The 17,059-nt window shown below is 53.9% G+C and overlaps 1 protein-coding gene across 1 annotated transcript in view; it reads right to left on the bottom strand.

Moving 5' to 3' along the window:
* grk3 (G protein-coupled receptor kinase 3) overlaps positions 1-17,059 on the bottom strand; it is a 416,009-nt gene that overhangs the window by 51,665 nt on the left and 347,285 nt on the right. The window contains exon 15 of the mRNA XM_072488700.1: positions 14,638-14,738. Coding sequence (XP_072344801.1) covers positions 14,638-14,738 — 101 coding nt within the window. The remainder of the gene's footprint in view (positions 1-14,637; positions 14,739-17,059) is intronic.

Here is a 17,059-nt window from a genome sequence, read left to right as displayed (position 1 = left end):
GAGCAATAAGCCACCAGAAACTCAGGCATTACGATATAGTGAATACATTACTAGTCATAGAATTTTGAATTTTTTTCTAGTGACAAACCAATGTTTAGGTCATCCGATCAAACAGTATTGAGAATATTTTATGGTTAAGGATATAAAGTAAAATGATCCTTCAGTGTAGGCTCCTGAAAAGTGGAATTGTAAGAGGAACTAGATCCACATATTTACTCAATTTTCCATAAGAATCCTGGACGGGATTCTCCCCTACCTGGCGGGGCGGGGGTTCCGGTAATGGAGTGGCGGGAACCACTCCAGCATTGGGCCGGAAGTCTCCGCACCTTTAGGGGCCAAGCCCTCACCTTGAGGGGCTAGGCCCACGGCGGAGTGGTTTGCGCTCCACCGGCTGGCGGGAAAGGCCTTTGGCGCCACGCCAACCGGGGCCGAAAGGTCTTCGCCGAGCGACGCGGGTCATGCATGCGCGGGAGCTTCAGCGGCTGCTGACGTCATCCCCACGCATGCGCAGGGGAGGGGGTCTCTTCCGCCTCTGCCATAGTGAAGACCATGACGAAGGTGGAAGAAAAAGAGTGCCCCCACGGCACAGGCCCGCCCACGGATCGGTGGGCCCCGAATGCGGGCCAAGCCACCGTGGGGGCACCCGCCGGGGCCAGATCGTCCCGCGCCCCCCCCCCCCCCCCAGGGCCCCGGAGCCTGCCCGCGCCGCCTTGTCCCGCCGTTCAAAAGGTGGTTTAATCCACGCTGGCGTGACAGGCATTCCAGCAGCGGGACTTCGGCCCATCGTGGGCCGGAGAATCGGCGGGGGTGGGCCCGCCAACCGGCTCGGCGCGATTCCCACCCCCGCCGACCGGCGCGGCACGATTCCTGCCCTCACCGAATCTCTAGTGGTGGAGACTTCGGGACACGGTGGGGGCGGGATTCAGCCAGCCCCCGGCGATTCTCCGACCCGGCGTAGGGTCGGAGAATCCCGCTCCCTGTTATTTAACTTGTGGAACAGCTGCAACCATATTGAATGTAGTGTCAAGACACAGATTATGATTTCAATAGGAATTAGAGGGATAAGAGAGAACAGTATAAAGTAGTATAAATGCTGGTGCAAAGTGGCAGGATTACCTCATTTGTTTCCCTCAGTATTAAGTTTTTAAAGATTTGATGTGCTATATTCATTGTCATAATGCATTTTTGCGGACTTCCGGTGGCGTGGACCAGTAGGGCGGCCGCAACAACAAGAGCTCCCGCCGGTGGCCGCGATTCGCGGCGATTTCGGGGAAATCCCCGAGTCCTCACGCACTCCCCGACTATCGTCGGCATTTGGGGCCGTCACGAGCAGCCAGCGGGGCCGTTTTAAAAGCCGGCGAAGAACCCCGCGCGGGTGTCGGGCGGCGGTAGCTGAGTCGCTGGGCCCGGCAGGTTAGAGCAGCGGGGGCGGAGCTACGAGGAGGCCGAGGTGGCAGGCCCGAGGCCAGGGCACTATGTAGGGAGGGTGCTCCACGTTGGATGGCTCCCACCTAGGAAGAAGAAGGTTGAAGCCTGGTCCCAGGGGCGCTCTGGGTGAATGCAGAGGAGAAAGAAAGAAGGTTTAAGGAAGTTTGGTAGAAGTTTTTTTTTTTCTCTCCCCTTTTTTTCTTCAAAAATCGAATGTCAGATTGATGAAGGACATGAGGGAGAAAGGGAGAGAGGAGAAAAGAAATAAGATAAAAAACAATAAGCCGCTAAAGGATGCGAAGAGCAGCGTCGAAGAAAGGAGGAAACGCGGGTTCGCCGCCAAGGAGAAGGCGACAAAAGTGTTGACAGAATGGCGGAAGCCGAACTGCAAGGCGGGGCCGCACTACGTACGGTGGAGAAGGTGATCGAGGTGGAGTTGGAAAAACAGTTTGTGAGGCACATGGAGGTCCTGAGGAAAGAGACGGCGGTTGTGTTGAGGTCATTGGTGGAGGAGGCAATCGACCCGATGAGGGTGGAGGTGGCGAAGGCATCGGCCGAGGTGAGAGAGCAGGGCGAGAAGATGAAGGAGGTGGAGGAGGCCGTGACACGACACAGCGACCAGGTCACCTCGATGGGAGACGAGCTGCGGAGGGTGGTGGAGGTTAACAGAGGACTCTGAGCAAAGCTGGAAGACTTGGAAAACCCGTTCAAGGCGGCACAATTTGAGAATTGTGGGCTTGCCTGAAGGGACAGAGGGACCAAGGCCAGCGCAATACTTCGCGAAGAAGTTGGCGGAGCTGATGGGGGAGGGTGAGAGCCCCACCCTGTACGAGCTAGACCGAGCTCATCGGTCATTAAGGCCGAAGCCCAAAGTGAACGAGCCGCCAAGGGCAGTAATTATCTGCTTCTATAAGTTTTGCATGAAGGAGAAGGTATTAAGCTGGGCGAAGCAGGAGTGTGAGGTGCTGTGGGATGGTACTGCGGTTCGGATCTACCAAGACTTGACGGTGGAGTTGGCAAAAAGACGAGCGGCGTTTGGGCGAGTGAAGGCGGCTTTGTACAAGAAGGGGTTGCGATTTGGTGTGGTGTACCCGGCGAAGTTGAGAGTAACATATAACGGCAAAGACTTGTATTTTGAGACAGCGGAGGCGGCTGAGGCGTTCGTGAGGGCAGAAGGCTTGGGACAGACGTGAAGAGCGGAACTGGAAGATACCCCCAGTAAGGATAGTCACGTGGAACGCGAGAGGGTTAGGAGGTCCGGCCAAGAGGTCAAGGGTGCTTGCACATCTTAAAAGTTTGAAAGCCGATGTAGCAATGCTGCAGGAGACTCACTTGAGGGTGAAGAACCAGGTGAGACTTAAATAGAGCTGGGTTAGCCAAGTGTTTCACTCCGGATTTGATGGAAGGGCTTGAGGGGTAACGGTGTTGGTCAGCAAAAGGATATGCTCCCAGATGGAGAAGGTGGTGGCAGATCAGGGGAGTAGATATGTGATTGTGGCAGGGGTGCTGGAGGGGAGGTTAGTGGCGCTGTTAAGTGTACACGGTCCCAATTGGGACGATGTGGGATTCGCGAGGAAGGTGTTTGGGGCTATTCCCGACACGCATGAACTGATTGTGGGGGGGGAACTGGAACTTGGGGCAGGAGCCAAGATTGGACAGATCACGGCCGCGCTTGCTGGTCCCATCGGGGGGGCGAAGGCGCTGGCTGGGCTAATGGTGGAAATGGGAGGGGTGGACACTTGGAGGTTGCTGCACCCAAGGGAACGGGAGTACTTGTTTTTCTCAGTGGTCCATAAGGTATACTCGCGGATCGACTTTTTTGTGGTGGGGAAGGCTTTGCTGGCTGGAGTTAAGGGTCGGAATACTCTGCAATTGCAGTGTCAGATCACGCTCCACATTGGGTGGATATGGGGCTGGAGAAGGGGGCAGCGCAGAGACCGGGGGTGGAAACTGGATGTGGGGCTTTTGGGGAACACAGAGCGCGATTCTCCACTCCCACGCCGGTTGGGAGAATCGCCTGCGCCGCCAAAATTTCCAGGGACGCAGGTCCGACGCCCTCCCGCGATTCTCCCAAGCGGCGGGAACGGCCCGGTCGGGTTTCTCGGGCCGCAGAATCGCCGGAGACACCCAAAATGGCGATTTTCCGGCACCCCTGCTATTCTGAGGCCCGGATGGGCCGAGCGGCCAGGCCAAAATGGCGGGTTACCCCCGGTGCCGTCCACACCTGGTCGCTGCAGTCGTGGGCGTGCGTGAACGCTGGGGGGGGGGCGGCCTGTGCGGGGGCGAGGGGGGATCCTGCACCGGGCTTTACCTGCAATGTGGGGTGGCCCGCGATCGGTGCCCACCGATCGTCGGGCCGTCCTCTCTGAAGGAGGACCTCCTTCCTTCCGCGGCCCCGCAAGATCCGTCCCCCATCTTCTTGCGGGGCGGACTTAGAGAGGACGGCAACCACGCATGCGTGGATGACGTCCGTTATGCGGCGCTGGCCGCGTCATCTATGTGGCGCCGCTTTTACGCGGGCGACAAGGCCTGGCGCGTGTAGATGAAGAGGCCCCGATACTGGCCCATTGTCAGGGCCTGAATCGGTCGGGACCGGGGCAGTTCCGCACCGTCGTGAACCTCGACGGCGTTCACGACGGCGAGGCCACTTCGGCATGGGAGTGGAGAATCCCGCCCCAAGTGTTCTGTGAGAAAATTGAAAAGGTAATTAAGGAATATGTAGGTTTCAATTGTACAGGTGAGGTGTCGAAGGCAGTCGTCTGGGAGGGTCTAAAGGCGGTGGTGAGGGCTGAGGTAATTTTGTTTAAGGCCAGGGTGGACAAAGAGGAGAGGTTGGAGCGGCAGAGGGTAATAGATGAGATGTTGGAGGTAGATGGGAGGTATGCAGAGGATGGGGACCCGGCGAAGCTGGAAAAGAGGAAGGAACTACAGGCGAGCTTCGACCAACTGTCCACCAGGAAGGCGGTGCAAGGGGTGCAGTTTATGAACATGGAGATCAGCAGGTCAGCTCCGGAGGGAGGCAGCGGCAAGGGAAATTCTTCAGGTGAAGGATAGGGCAGGGAAGTTGGTGGTGGCTCCAGTGCTGATTAACAAGGTTTTTGAGGAGTTTTACGAGAGGTTGTACAAGTCAGAGCCACCTGGGGGAGACCGTGAGATGTAGGAATTTCTAGGTGGGCTGGACTACCCGAGGCTAGGACAGGGCTACATTAGAAGGAGCAATAGTGGAGCAGGAGATAAAGTATGCGATTGGGAGGATGCAGTCGGGGAAGGTGGCAGGGCCAGATGGGTTTCCGGTGGAATATTATAAATAATTTAAGGATAGGTTGGCACCCCTGATGGTGGGGATGTTTGAGGAGGCGATAGGGAAGGGGGTGTTGCCGCAAACCTTGGGGAAGGCATTGATTTCACTGTTGCTAAAAAAAGATAAGGATCCGACGGAGTGTGGGTCGTATCGACCCATATCACTTCTGAATGTGGATGCAAAAGTGTTGGCGAAGGTACTGGCGGGTAGGCTGGAGGAGTGCCTCCCGAAGGTGATAGGGGAGGATCAGACGGGGTTCGTGAAAGGGAGGCAGCTGTTTTCGAACATTAGGAGGGTTTTGAACGTTGTTATGGCACCGGCAGAAGGGAAGGAAACAGAGGTAGTTGTGGCATTGGACGCCGAGAAGGCGTTCGATCGGGTAGAATGTGGGTACCTGATGGCAGTGCTGGAGCGGTTTGGGATTGGACCAAGGTTTATGAACTGGGTAAAGCTATTATACAAGGAGCCGAAGGCAAGTGTCCGCACAAATAATATCAGTTCGAGATACTTTTCTCTCCACCGTGAGACGAGACAGGGATGTCCTATGTCCCCCCCCTGCTGTTTGCACCTGCGATTGAGCCGTTGGCCATCGCATTGAGAAGTTCGGGAGCATGGAAAGGAATAGTGCGGGGGGGGGGGGGGAGAAATAGAGCATAAGGTGTCCTTATATGCCGACGACTTGCTGCTGTATGTGTCAGAACCGAATGCATCGATAGGAGGAATATTGGAGCTACTGCGGATATTTGGGTCTTTCTCGGGGATCAAGCTGAACCTTGACAAGAGTGAGTATTTTGTGGTGTCTCGGCCAGGGGTGGGGGTAGGGGAGGGGGCGGCTGCCATTCCGTAGAGCAGGGACTCATTTTAGGTATCTGGGGGTGCAGGTTGCCCGGGTGTGTGGGAGGCTTCGCAGGTACAACATCTCTAGTTTGGTGGGGAGAGTGAAAGCCGATCTGGCAAGGTGGGATGGCCTTCCTCTGTAACTGGCGGAAGGGTACAGGCGGTTAAAATGAATGTGTTGCCGCGATTCCTGTTTATTTTTCAATGCCTACCGATTTTCCTGCCAAAGTCTTTTTTCAGGGAAATTGAGGGAAGGATTACCTCATTCATATGGGGAGGGAAGGTGGCCAGAGTGAGAAAGGTGCTGCTACAGAGGGGAAGGCAGGCAGAGGGATTGGGTCTCCCGAACCTGTTGTACTACTACTGGGCGGCGAACGTGGCGAAAGTGCGGAGCTGGGTCAGAGGGGTTGATTCTCAGTGGGTCAGAATGCAGGAGAGTTTGTGCAGGGGGTCGGGGCTGAAGGCACTAGCAACAGCGCCGCTCCCGATAGCTCCGCGGAAATATTCAGGGAGTCCGGTAATAATAGCTTCATTGAAAATCTGGAGGCAGTTTCGCCAACACTTCGGGTTGGGTTTACGATCAAGGGAAATGCCGATTCGGGGGAACCACAGATTTGAGCCAGGGAGGTGGGATGGAAGTTTTCGGAAATGGGAAGAGATGGGGATTAAAACACAAATTAAAAATTAAAAGATTTGTTTCTTGGGGGTCGGTTTGCAGGATTGAGGGAGCTGGAAGCGAAGTATGGGCTAGAGCAGGGAGAAGTGTTTAGGTACATGCAGGTTCGGGATGTTGCCAGGAAGGAGATACAGAGCTTCCCAGAGGAACCGGCCTCCACATTGCTGGCGGAGATGTTTCATAGATTATCATAGAATTTACAGTGCAGAAAGAGGCCATTCGGCCCATCGAGTCTGCACCGGCTCTTGGAAAGAGCACCCTACCCAAGGTCAACACCACCCACCCTATCCCCATTATCCAGTAACCCCCGCAACACTAAGGGCAATTTTGGACACTAAGGGCAATTTATCATGGCCAATCCACCTAACCTGCACATCTTTGGACTGTGGGAGGAAACGGAGCACCCGGAGGAAACCCACGCACACACGGGGAGGATGTGCAGACTCCGCACAGACAGTGACCCAAGCCGGAATCGAACCTGGGACCCTGCAGCTGTGAAGCAATTGTGCTATCCATAATGCTACCGTGCTGTTGACGACAAGGGGACTGGAGAAGGGGGCAGTGTCAGCGGTGTACGGAGCTATTTTGGAATAGGATAAGACACCACTGGAAGGGATCAAAGCAAAGTGGGAGGAAGAGCTGGGAGAGGTTGAGGGGGGACCTGATTGAGATCTACAAAATTATGAGAGGTATGGACAGGGTGGATAGCAACAAGCTTTTTCCAAGAGTGGGGGTGTCAATTACAAGGGGTCACGACTTCAAGGTGAGAGGGGGAAAGTTTAAGGGAGATGTGCGTGGAAAGTCTTTTATTATGAGGGTGGTGGGTGCCTGGAACGCTTTGCCAGCGGAGGTGGTCAAGGCGGGCACGATAGCATAATTCAAGATGCATCTAGACAGATATATGAAAGGGCGGGGAACAGAGGGAAGTAGATCCTTGGAAAATAGGTGACAGGTGTAGATAAAGGACCTGGATCGGCGCAGGCTGGGAGGGCCGAAGGGCCTGTTCCTGTGCTGTAATTTTCTTTGTTCTTTGTATATACAAATTGACCGCTATGCAATGGCTGCTGGAAAGATTAGTTATCGAGATCTTCAACGAAAGAGAATGCAAAATCTCCCAGGATGATGAATATTCGGGTACCTTCAGAATCTGGCTTCACGTCAACCAAACAAATACATATCCTTTGTGATGTGCAATCAATTACTCTCGAGACAAGGTGAGTCATAACTAATAGGCTTTCATCAGCTAGAACTGTTCCCAGCAACTTCGATACAGAAAGTGAAGGCTGCTGGGACGACATTGGTTCTTATACTCCGCCTCTCAGGCGGAGCTATGTACATTAGCCAATGGTAGACTCCTGGGTCTAGCCAATGGTCAGCCACCTCTCAGGTACTGTAATACCAGAGGTATTCACCCCCTGTTAAAAAGAACCCGGCGGGGTGATGGCCAGTGTTAATGTCGCCTTTCGCATGGTAGGACCAGGTATGGAGGTACCGTGATGTCGAGGGTAACAGAAAAGTGTTCATGGTGCAGCAATCAGTCGATCGGGTGGCCTGGTCGTCCTTCTGGTGGGGGCCCCGGCGGTTGCGACTCCGGGAACGCGGTGTCTTCCTCCCAGGCAGCTTCGTCACCCCTAGGCGGCGCTGTTGGGGCGAAAAGTGGGCAGGGGGGAGGGGCGCCTGCCGGGGGCGTCAGTGCTTGTTCGGCGCTGGGTAGGGGCGGCGGCAGTACTGACTCTCTGGTCAGGTGCTGCGGGGAGGGTGGGGCTGGGGGCAATGGTGCGGGTGCGGGTGGGGCTCCGGCGGGCGCCAGGTCCCGAAGGGAGACCGTGTCTTGGCAGCCGTCGGGGAACGCTACGTAGGCGTATTGGGGGTTGGCATGCAGCAGGTGGACCCTCTCGACCAACGGGTCCGACTTGTGCGCCCTCACATGTCTCCGAAGCAGGACGGGTCCGGGTGTCGCTAGCCAGGTTGGGAGCGAGGTCCCGGAGGAGGACCTCCTGGGGAAAACAAGGAGACGTTCGTGAGGTGTCTGGTTTGTGGTAGTACAGAGCTGCGTCTGGATGGAGAGAAGGGCCACCGGGAGGACTTCTTGCCAGCGGGAGACTGGGAGATTCCTGGACCGTAGGGCCAGCAGGACGGTCTTCCAGACCGTTCCGTTCTCCCTTTCTACCTGCCCGTTTCCCCGGGGGTTATAACTGGTCGTCCTGCTGGAGGCGATGCCTTTGCTGAGCAGGAATTGACGCAGTTCGTCGCTCATAAAGGAGGACCCCCTATCACTGTGAATGTATGCGGAGAAACCGAAGTGTAAAGATCCCCTGGAGGGCCTTGATGACGGTGGTTGAGGTCATGCCTGGGCAGGGGATGGCGAATGGGAGTATTCGTCAATCACGTTCAGGAAGTACGTGTTGCGGTCGGTGGAGGGGAGGGGGCCTTTGAAATCCATGCTGAGGCGTTCAAAGGGGCGGGAAGCCTTTATTAGGTGCGCCCTCTCTGGCCGGTAGAAGTGCGGCTTGCACTCCGCGCAGATTTGGCAGTCCCTGGTGACTGTCCTGACCTCCTCGATGGAGTAGGGCAGGGTGCGGGTCTTGATGAAATGAAAGAAACGAGTGACCCCCGGGTGGCAGAGGTCCTCGTGGAGGGCTCGGAGGCGGTCCATTTGTGCGGTGGCACAAGTGCCGCGGGACAGGGCATCAGGAGGCTCATTCAGCTTCCCGGGACGGTACAAGATCTCGTAATTGTAGGTGGAGAGTTTTATCCTCCACTGCAAGATCTTGTCGTTCTTAATCTTGCCCCGCTGTGCGTTATCGAACATGAAGGCAACCGACCGTTGGTCCGTGAGGAGAGTGAATCTCCTGCCGGCCAGATAATGCCTCCAGTGTCGCGCAGCTTCTACTATGGCCTGGGCCTCCTTTTCGACCGAGGAGTGACGGATTTCGGAAGCGTGGAGGGTGCGGGAGAAGAAAGCCACGGGCCTGCCCGCTTGGTTGAGGGTGGCCGCCAGAGCTACGTCAGATGCGTCGCTCTCGACCTGGAAGGGGAAGGACTCGTCCATGGCGCGCATCGTGGCTTTTGCGATGTCCGCTTTGATGCGGCAGAAGGCCTGGCAGGCCTCCGTCGACAGGGGGAAGGTTGTGGACTGGATCAGGGGTCGAGCCTTGTCTGTGTAATTGGGGACCCATTGTGCATAATAGCTGAAGAAGCCGAGGCAGCGCTTTAGGGCCTTGAGGCAGTGAGGCAGGGGGAATTCCATGGGGGGCGCATGCGTTCAGGGTAGGGGCCTATGACTCCACTTCGCACTACGTAGCCTAGGATGGCTTGACGGTCGGTGCTGAACACGCATTTATCCTTATTGTAGGTCAGATTAAGGATATTTGCGGTCTGGAGAAATTTTCGGAGGTTGGTGTCGTGGTCCTGCTGGTCATGGCCGCAGATGGTGACGTTATCAAGATACGGGAACGTTGCGCGTAAGCCGTATCGGTCAACCATTCGGTCCATCTCACGTTGGAAGACCGAGACCCCGTTCTTGACACCGAAGGGAACCTTTAAAACGTGATAGAGCCGCCTATCTGCTTCGAAGGCAGTGTACTGGCGGTCACCATTACGGAGGGGTAGCTGGTGGTAGGCAGACTTGAGATCCACCGTGGAGAAAACCTTGTATTGCGCGATCCTGTTTACCAGGTCGGCTATACGGGGGAGAGGGTACGAGTCCAGCTGCGTAAACCTGTTGATGGTCTGGCTATAGTCGATGACCATCCTATGTTTCTCCCCGGTGTTTACCACCACTACTTGAGCCCTCCAGGGGCTGTTGCTCGCTTCGATGACCCCTTCCTTCAGCAGCCTTTGGACCTCCGACCTGATAAAGGTCCGGTCCTGGGCACTGTACTGTCTGCTCCTGGTGGCGACGGGTTTGCAATCCGGGGTGAGGTTTGCAAACAGGGAAGGCGGGTCGACCTTAAGGGTCGCGAGGCACGAGACAGTAAGGGGGGGTATAAGGCCGCCAAATTTAAATGTCAGGCTTTGCAGATGGCACTGGAAATCCAGCCCAAGAAGGGTGGCTGCGCAGAGGTGCGGCAGAACGTACAGGCGGAAATTGCGGAATTCCCTGCCTTGGACAGTGAGGTTCGCTAGGCAGAACCCCTTTATCTCCGCCGCGTGTGACCCGGAGGCCAGGGAGATCCTTTGGTTTACGGGATGGGTGACAAGAGAACAGCGCCTTACCGTGTCGGGGTGCACAAAGCTTTCCGTGCTCCCGGAGTCGATCAGGCACGACGTCACGTGGCCGTTGATGGCGATCGTTGTAGTGGCTTTCGCTGGCGTCAGGGGCCGACCCTGGTCCAGAGTTAGAGGCCAGCTGCAGTAAAGGAGAGTTCTGGTCGGGCAGCGTGTAGTTGGCTGTGCTGGGGGCCTGAGGCCCCATCCAAGATGGCGTCAGCCATGGGTCGCACATGGAGTCCGGGGATGCAGAAGGTGGCGGCGGCGAGGGACAAAATGGCGGCGCCCACCCGTCCGGCATGGTGGCCGGGGGGCAAAATGGCCGCAGCCGTGGGTCGCACGCAGCCTATGGATAGGAGGGCGGCGGTGGGCCTTGGACGGCCGGGATCTGAAAGTAAGGCTGCCGATAGTCGCTGGAGACCGCGGCCATGGCACGGGCCTGGCAGACCCCGACATAGTGGCCCTTCTTGCCGCACCCTTTGCAGGTGACGGTGCGGTCCGGGAAGCGCGGGCGGGGATGATTCGCCTGCCCGCAGAAGAAACAGTGTTGGCCGGCGGCGATAGCGGGCCGTCTCGCCGCGCAGGCTTGCGGGGTTAGCGGAAAAGTCTGGGGGGCTGCCGCGACGGGGTGCAACGCAGCCCAGGGGGGCGCCGCGCGTCTGGGAGCAAAAGCCAGCGTGTTTTTATATGCAACGTCCATGGACCCCACCAGGGTCCGTGCCTCAGTGAGTCCCAGTGTGTCCATTTCAAGGAGCCGTCGGCGGTTGTCGGGGGAAGTCATACCTGCCACGAAAGCATCCCTAATTAAAAGTTCCATGTGCTCGTTCCCCGAAACTGGTGGGCAGCCACAGTTTCGGCCCAGCACTAGCAGTGCCCGATAGAAGTCTTCCAAGTGTTTCTTCAGGGCTTTGCCTTCTAGTTGCCAGCAGGTGACGGGCGTAGACCTGGTTCACAGGACGGATGTAATGTCCTTCTAGCAGCTCGATAGCTGCAGCATAGTTCTCCCCCTCCTCGATCAGAGGGCAGATCCCAGGGCTGACCCGCGAGCGTAGAAGGTGCATTTTCTGCCTTTTTGTGGGGGTGTCGGCGGCCGTGTCGAGGTAGCCCTTAAAACACACCAGCCAATGCTTGAAGATAGCAGCGGAGTTGTCCGCGTGGGGGCTGAGCTGAAGGCACTACGGCTTGATGCAGAGATCCATCCTTTCAACTGAAGTAGTAGCTGATTAAATTGATGCGCAATCAATTACTCTCGAGACAAGGTGAGTCATAACTAATAAACTTTAATCAGCTAGAACTGTTCCCAGCAGCTTCGATACAGAAAGTGAAGGCTGCTGGGACGGCATTGGTTCTTATACTCCACCTCTCAGGGCGGAGCTATGTACATTAGCCAATGGTAGATTCCTGGGTCTAGCCAATGGTCATCCACCTCTCAGGTACTGCAATACCTGGTATTACCACACTTTGTAAAACCATAGAATCATAGAATCCCTACAGTGCAGAAGTAGGCCATTTGGCACCAATCCTTTGAAAGAGCACTCTACCCATGCCCACTCACCCATCGACACTGCCCTATCCCAATAACCCCATAACTTAACCCGCATATCCCTGGACATTAAGGGGCAATTTATCATGGCCAATCCACATAATCCATACATCTTTGGACTGTGGGAGGAAACCAGGGTACCCGGTGGAAACTCACGCAGACACGGGGAGAAGTACAAATTCCACACATTGAATTGAACCCGGAGTCCCGGGCGCTGTGAGGCAGCAGTCCTAACCACTGTGCCACCCCAAAAGATTTCCATGGAGTGCAAAAATAGAAACAGAGAAAATAGAAGCAGGAGGAGGCCATTTGGCCCTTCGAGCCTGCTTCACCCCCCAATCGGGACATACTTTCTGAATCTACCCTGTCTAATCCGGTTAGAATTTTCTAAGCTTATATGAGATCCCCTCTCACTCTTTAAAAAAAAAAAAAAAAAATTTTTTATTAAAGGTTTTCATAAAATATCAATAACAAAATGAGAAAGAAAAAAGAACCCAACAGGGTTAAGTACAAAACACAATCTAATAAAGCAACCCCCCCAAACGACTCCCCCCTGTACCTAAATAATAAATTAACATTAACACCCCGACTTAACACAACAGGTGTATACACCTCCTCAGACACTTCCAGTGTAAATAACATAAACAAAAATAAAGTAACCCCCCCCCCGCCCCACCCTCCGAGCTGCTGCTGCCATTGACCAATATCTATCGTTCTGCCAGAAAGTCTAAGAACGGTTGCCACCGCCTAAAGAACCCTTGTACCGACCCTCTCAAGGCGAATTTCACCCTCTCCAATTTAATGAACCCTGCCATTTCGCTGATCCAGGATTCCACGCTTGGGGGCCTCGTATCTTTCCACTGAAGGAGAATTCTTCGCCGGGCTACCAGGGACGCAAAGGCCAGAATTCCGGCCTCTTTCGCGTCCTGCACTCCCAGCTCCTCTGCCACCCCAAATATTGCGAGCCCCCAGCCCGGTTTGACCCTGGATCCTACCACCCTCGACATCGTCCTTGCTACGCCCTTCCAAAATTCCTCCAGCGCTGGGCATGCACCAACCCCCTCCAGTTCCTCGACTCTCTCAGTGCCATAGCCAGGGGTTCAATCGCCAGTGCGAAGAGCAGGGGGGACAGGGGACACCCCTGTCTCGTCCGTCGGTGCAACCGAAAGTACTCAGACCTCCTCCTATTTGTGGCCACACTCGCCATCGGGATCTCATACAACAGCCTAACCCACCTGACAAACCCCTCCCCAAACCCAAACCTCTTCAGCACCTCCCACAGGTACCCCCACTCTACCCTATCGAAGGCTTTCTCAGCGTTCATCGCCACCACTATCTCCGCCTCCCCCTCCCTCGCCGGCATCATGATAACGTTCAAAAGCCTCCGCACATTCGCGTTCAACTGTCTCCCCTTCACAAACCCCGTCTGGTCTTCATGGATGATCTGCGGCACACAGTCCTCAATCCTCGTGGCTAAGACCTTCGCCAGCACCTTGGCATCTACATTTAGCAAGGAAATCGGTCTGTAAGACCCACATTGCAGGGGATCCTTGTCCCGCTTCAGTGCCCGGGACATCGTCGGGGGTAAAGCCCCCCCCTCCCTTGCCTCATTGAAGCTCCTAACTAACAGCGGGCCCAACAGGTCCATATATTTTTTATAGAACTCGACCGGGAAACCGTCCGGCCCCGGTGCCTTCCCCGCCTGCATGCTTCCTATCCCTTTGATCAGATCCTCCAGCCCAATCGGGGCCCCCAGTCCCGCCACCCGTCCCTCTTCCACCTTTGGAAACCTCAATTGGTCCAGGAAACGGCCCATCCCTCCCTCCACCGTGGGGGCTCGGATCGGTACAATTCCTCGTAGAAGTCCCTGAAGACCCCATTGATGCCAAGCCCACTCCGCACCACGCTCCCTCCCCTGTCCTTAACTCCCCCGATCTCCCTAGCTGCGTCCCGCTTCCGAAGCTGATGCGCCAGCATCCGGCTTGCCTTTTCACCATACTCGTAGACCGCCCCCTGGGCCTTCCTCCAAGCCCAGTGGGTGGGGGTCTGTTCAGGAGATTAAGGGTGTAGTCATGGGGGTTGGGAGGGTGGTCAGGGGTTGGGAGGGCTGGGAAAGACAGTTAAGGAAGAGGAGGATGGTCGGGAGTGCTTTGGAGGATAGCAGGGAGGATAGATAGGGGTTGGATCAGGAGGTTAGCCGATGTGTGTGTGTGTGTGTGTGTGTGTGTGGGGGGGGAGATCCAATGAGGGGGTCGGGGGTTCAGTAGTAACGTTACCCAGGATTTAGCAGTGCTTTTAATCCTTCTAACTTTTCTTGGGTATCTATTCTGCTGAGAGTTGGAACCATTCGAAGTCGCTGCTTTAAATCGTACTTTCAGATGGCTCTCAGTATAGGTGAATTGCTTATCGCAATTTAAACCTTCTGGGAAATTCCCTTGCAGTCTTTGGATGTAGAACTTACAGGGGGTCCCCCAGCACATTTTGTGGAGATTGGAAGGTCTGGGCCTCGGTCTAAAAGTCACTGTCAACCATCATTTATCTTAATGTATTCAACATACAAGAAACGACATTCACAACACATACTGCTACAGGTCTCTAACCTACTCCACAGCATAAGAAAAGCATAAACCTCCAGCCTACCCTCGTCCCAGGCATCCCAGCCGTTTTGCAACATCTCGCTGTAGAAGGCCTTCCAAAAGAGATTTCAACTCCACAGAGAAGGAGTCTGGTAATTCCACATTCTGAGGGAGGAAATGGAAAAATGAAACACAGTTGAAGTCCAGGGTTATAGTCTATGTGGAATGGAAGTTCATCACATTCCTCTCAAATGCTCCAATATAGTTAGACATTCCTGACATTAAGCAACACTGCTGACAAAATCAACAAAATAAAGGAAAGACTTGCATTTATGTCGTGCCTTTCGCATTCTTAGGACATCCCAAAGTACTTGAAAGCGAATAAATTTGTTTTTGAGTGTACTCACAGTTGTAATGTAGGCAAATGCGCAGCAAATTGGCACACAGCAAGGCCCAACAAACAACAATGAGATAAACTGCTTCAGTGGAGTTGGTCGAGGGACAAATATTGACCAAGAAATCAAAAGAATTCCCTGCTCCTCTCTGAAAAAGTTCATAGGATCTTTCCGTACACCTACGAAGACAGACTTAATTTAGCCTCACCTGAAAGATGTGGGGCTCAATTTAACAGAGAAAAAGGTCAAGTTTTGGGCGCATTTAGCAGGTGTTTCTTGGTGCCTGCAGCACCAAGAACAACCTCGCTATGAAACAGAGCTTTTTTTATTGGTCTTGGAATGCCTCACTGTAGCCACACTTATCTCGCTGCCTGCACTGACAAGATCTCATTCCCCGCTTGGATTCCAGATCCCCCCCCAACGCCTCAATTTACCTGGTAGTGGGTCCTTGAGCCCCCCGCCCAACCCATGTCATAAGGGCAGGGCACCCCTGTCACAGACAACTTAGAACATAAGAACTAGGAGCCGGAGTAGGCTATCTGGCCCCTCGGGCCTGCTCCGCAATTCAATGAGATCATGGCTGATCTTTTGTGGACTCAGCTCCACTTTCCGGCCCGAACACCATAACCCTTAATCCCTTTATTCTTCAAAAAACTATCTATCTTTATCTTAAAAACATTTACTGAAGGAGCCTCAACTGCTTCACTGGGCAAGGAATTCCATAGATTCACAACCCTTTGGGTGAAGAAGTTCCTCCTAAGCTCAGTCCTAAATCTACTTCCCCTTATTTTGAGGCTATGTCCCCTAGTTCTGCTTTCACCCACCAGTGGAAACAACCTGCCCGCATCTATCCTAACTATTCCCTTCATAATTTTATATGTTTCTAGAAGAACCCCCCTCATCCTTCTAAATTCCAATGAGTACAGTCCCAGTCTACTCAACCTCTCCTCGGAATCCAACCCCTTCAGCTCTGGGATTAACCTAGTGAATCTCCTCTGCACACCCTCCAACGCCAGTACGTCCTTTCTCAGGTAAGGAGACCAAAACGGAACACAATACTCCAGGTGTGGCCTCACTAACACCTTGTACAATTGCAGCATAACATCCCTAGTCTTAAACTCCATCCCTCTAGCAATGAAGGACAAAATTCTATTTGCCTTCTTAATCACCTGTTGCACCTGTAAACCATCTTTTTGCGACTCCTGCACTAGCACACCCAGGTCTCTCTGCACAGCAGCATGTTTTAATATTTTATCATTTAAATAATAATCCCTTTTGCTGTTATTCCTACCAAAATGGATAACCTCACATTTGTCAACATTGTATTCCATCTGCCAAACCCTAGCCCATTCACTTAACCTATCCAAATCCCTCTGCAGACTTCCGGTATCCTCTGCACTTTTTGCTTCACCACTCATCTTAGTGTCATCTGCAAACTTGGACACATTGCCCTTGGTCCCCAACTCCAAATCATCTATGTAAATTGTGAACAATTGTGGACCCAACACTGATCCCTGAGGGACCACTAGCTACTGATTGCCAACCAGAGAAACACCCATTAATCCCCACTCTTTGCTTTCTATGAATTAACCAATCCTCTATCCATTCTACTACTTTACCCTGAATGCCATGCATCTTTATCTTATGTAGCAACCTTTTGTGTGGCACCTTGTCAAAGGCTTTCTGGAAATCCAGATATACCACATCCATTGGCTCCCCGTTATCTACCGCACTGGTAATGTTCTCAAAAAATTCCACTAAATTAGTTAGGCACGACCTGCCCTTTATGAACCCGTGCTGCGCCTGCCCAATGGGACCATTTCCATCCAGATGCCTCGCAATTTCTTCCTTGATGATAGATTCCAGCATCTTCCCTACTACCGAAGTTAAGCTAACTGGCCTACAATTGCCCGCTTTCTGCCTACCTCCTTTTTTAAACAGTGGTGTCAGGTTTGCTAATTTCCAATCTGCCGGGACCACTCCAGAGTCTAGCGAATTTTGGTAAATTATCACTGGTGCATTTGCAATTTCCCTAGCCATCTCTTTTAGCACTCTGGAATGCATTCCATCAGGGCCAGGAGACCTATCTAC

Source organism: Scyliorhinus torazame, chromosome 1 (genome assembly GCF_047496885.1).
Source record: "Scyliorhinus torazame isolate Kashiwa2021f chromosome 1, sScyTor2.1, whole genome shotgun sequence".
Classification (NCBI taxonomy): Eukaryota; Metazoa; Chordata; class Chondrichthyes; order Carcharhiniformes; family Scyliorhinidae; genus Scyliorhinus; species Scyliorhinus torazame.
This window is presented reverse-complemented; position numbering and strand designations above follow the sequence as displayed.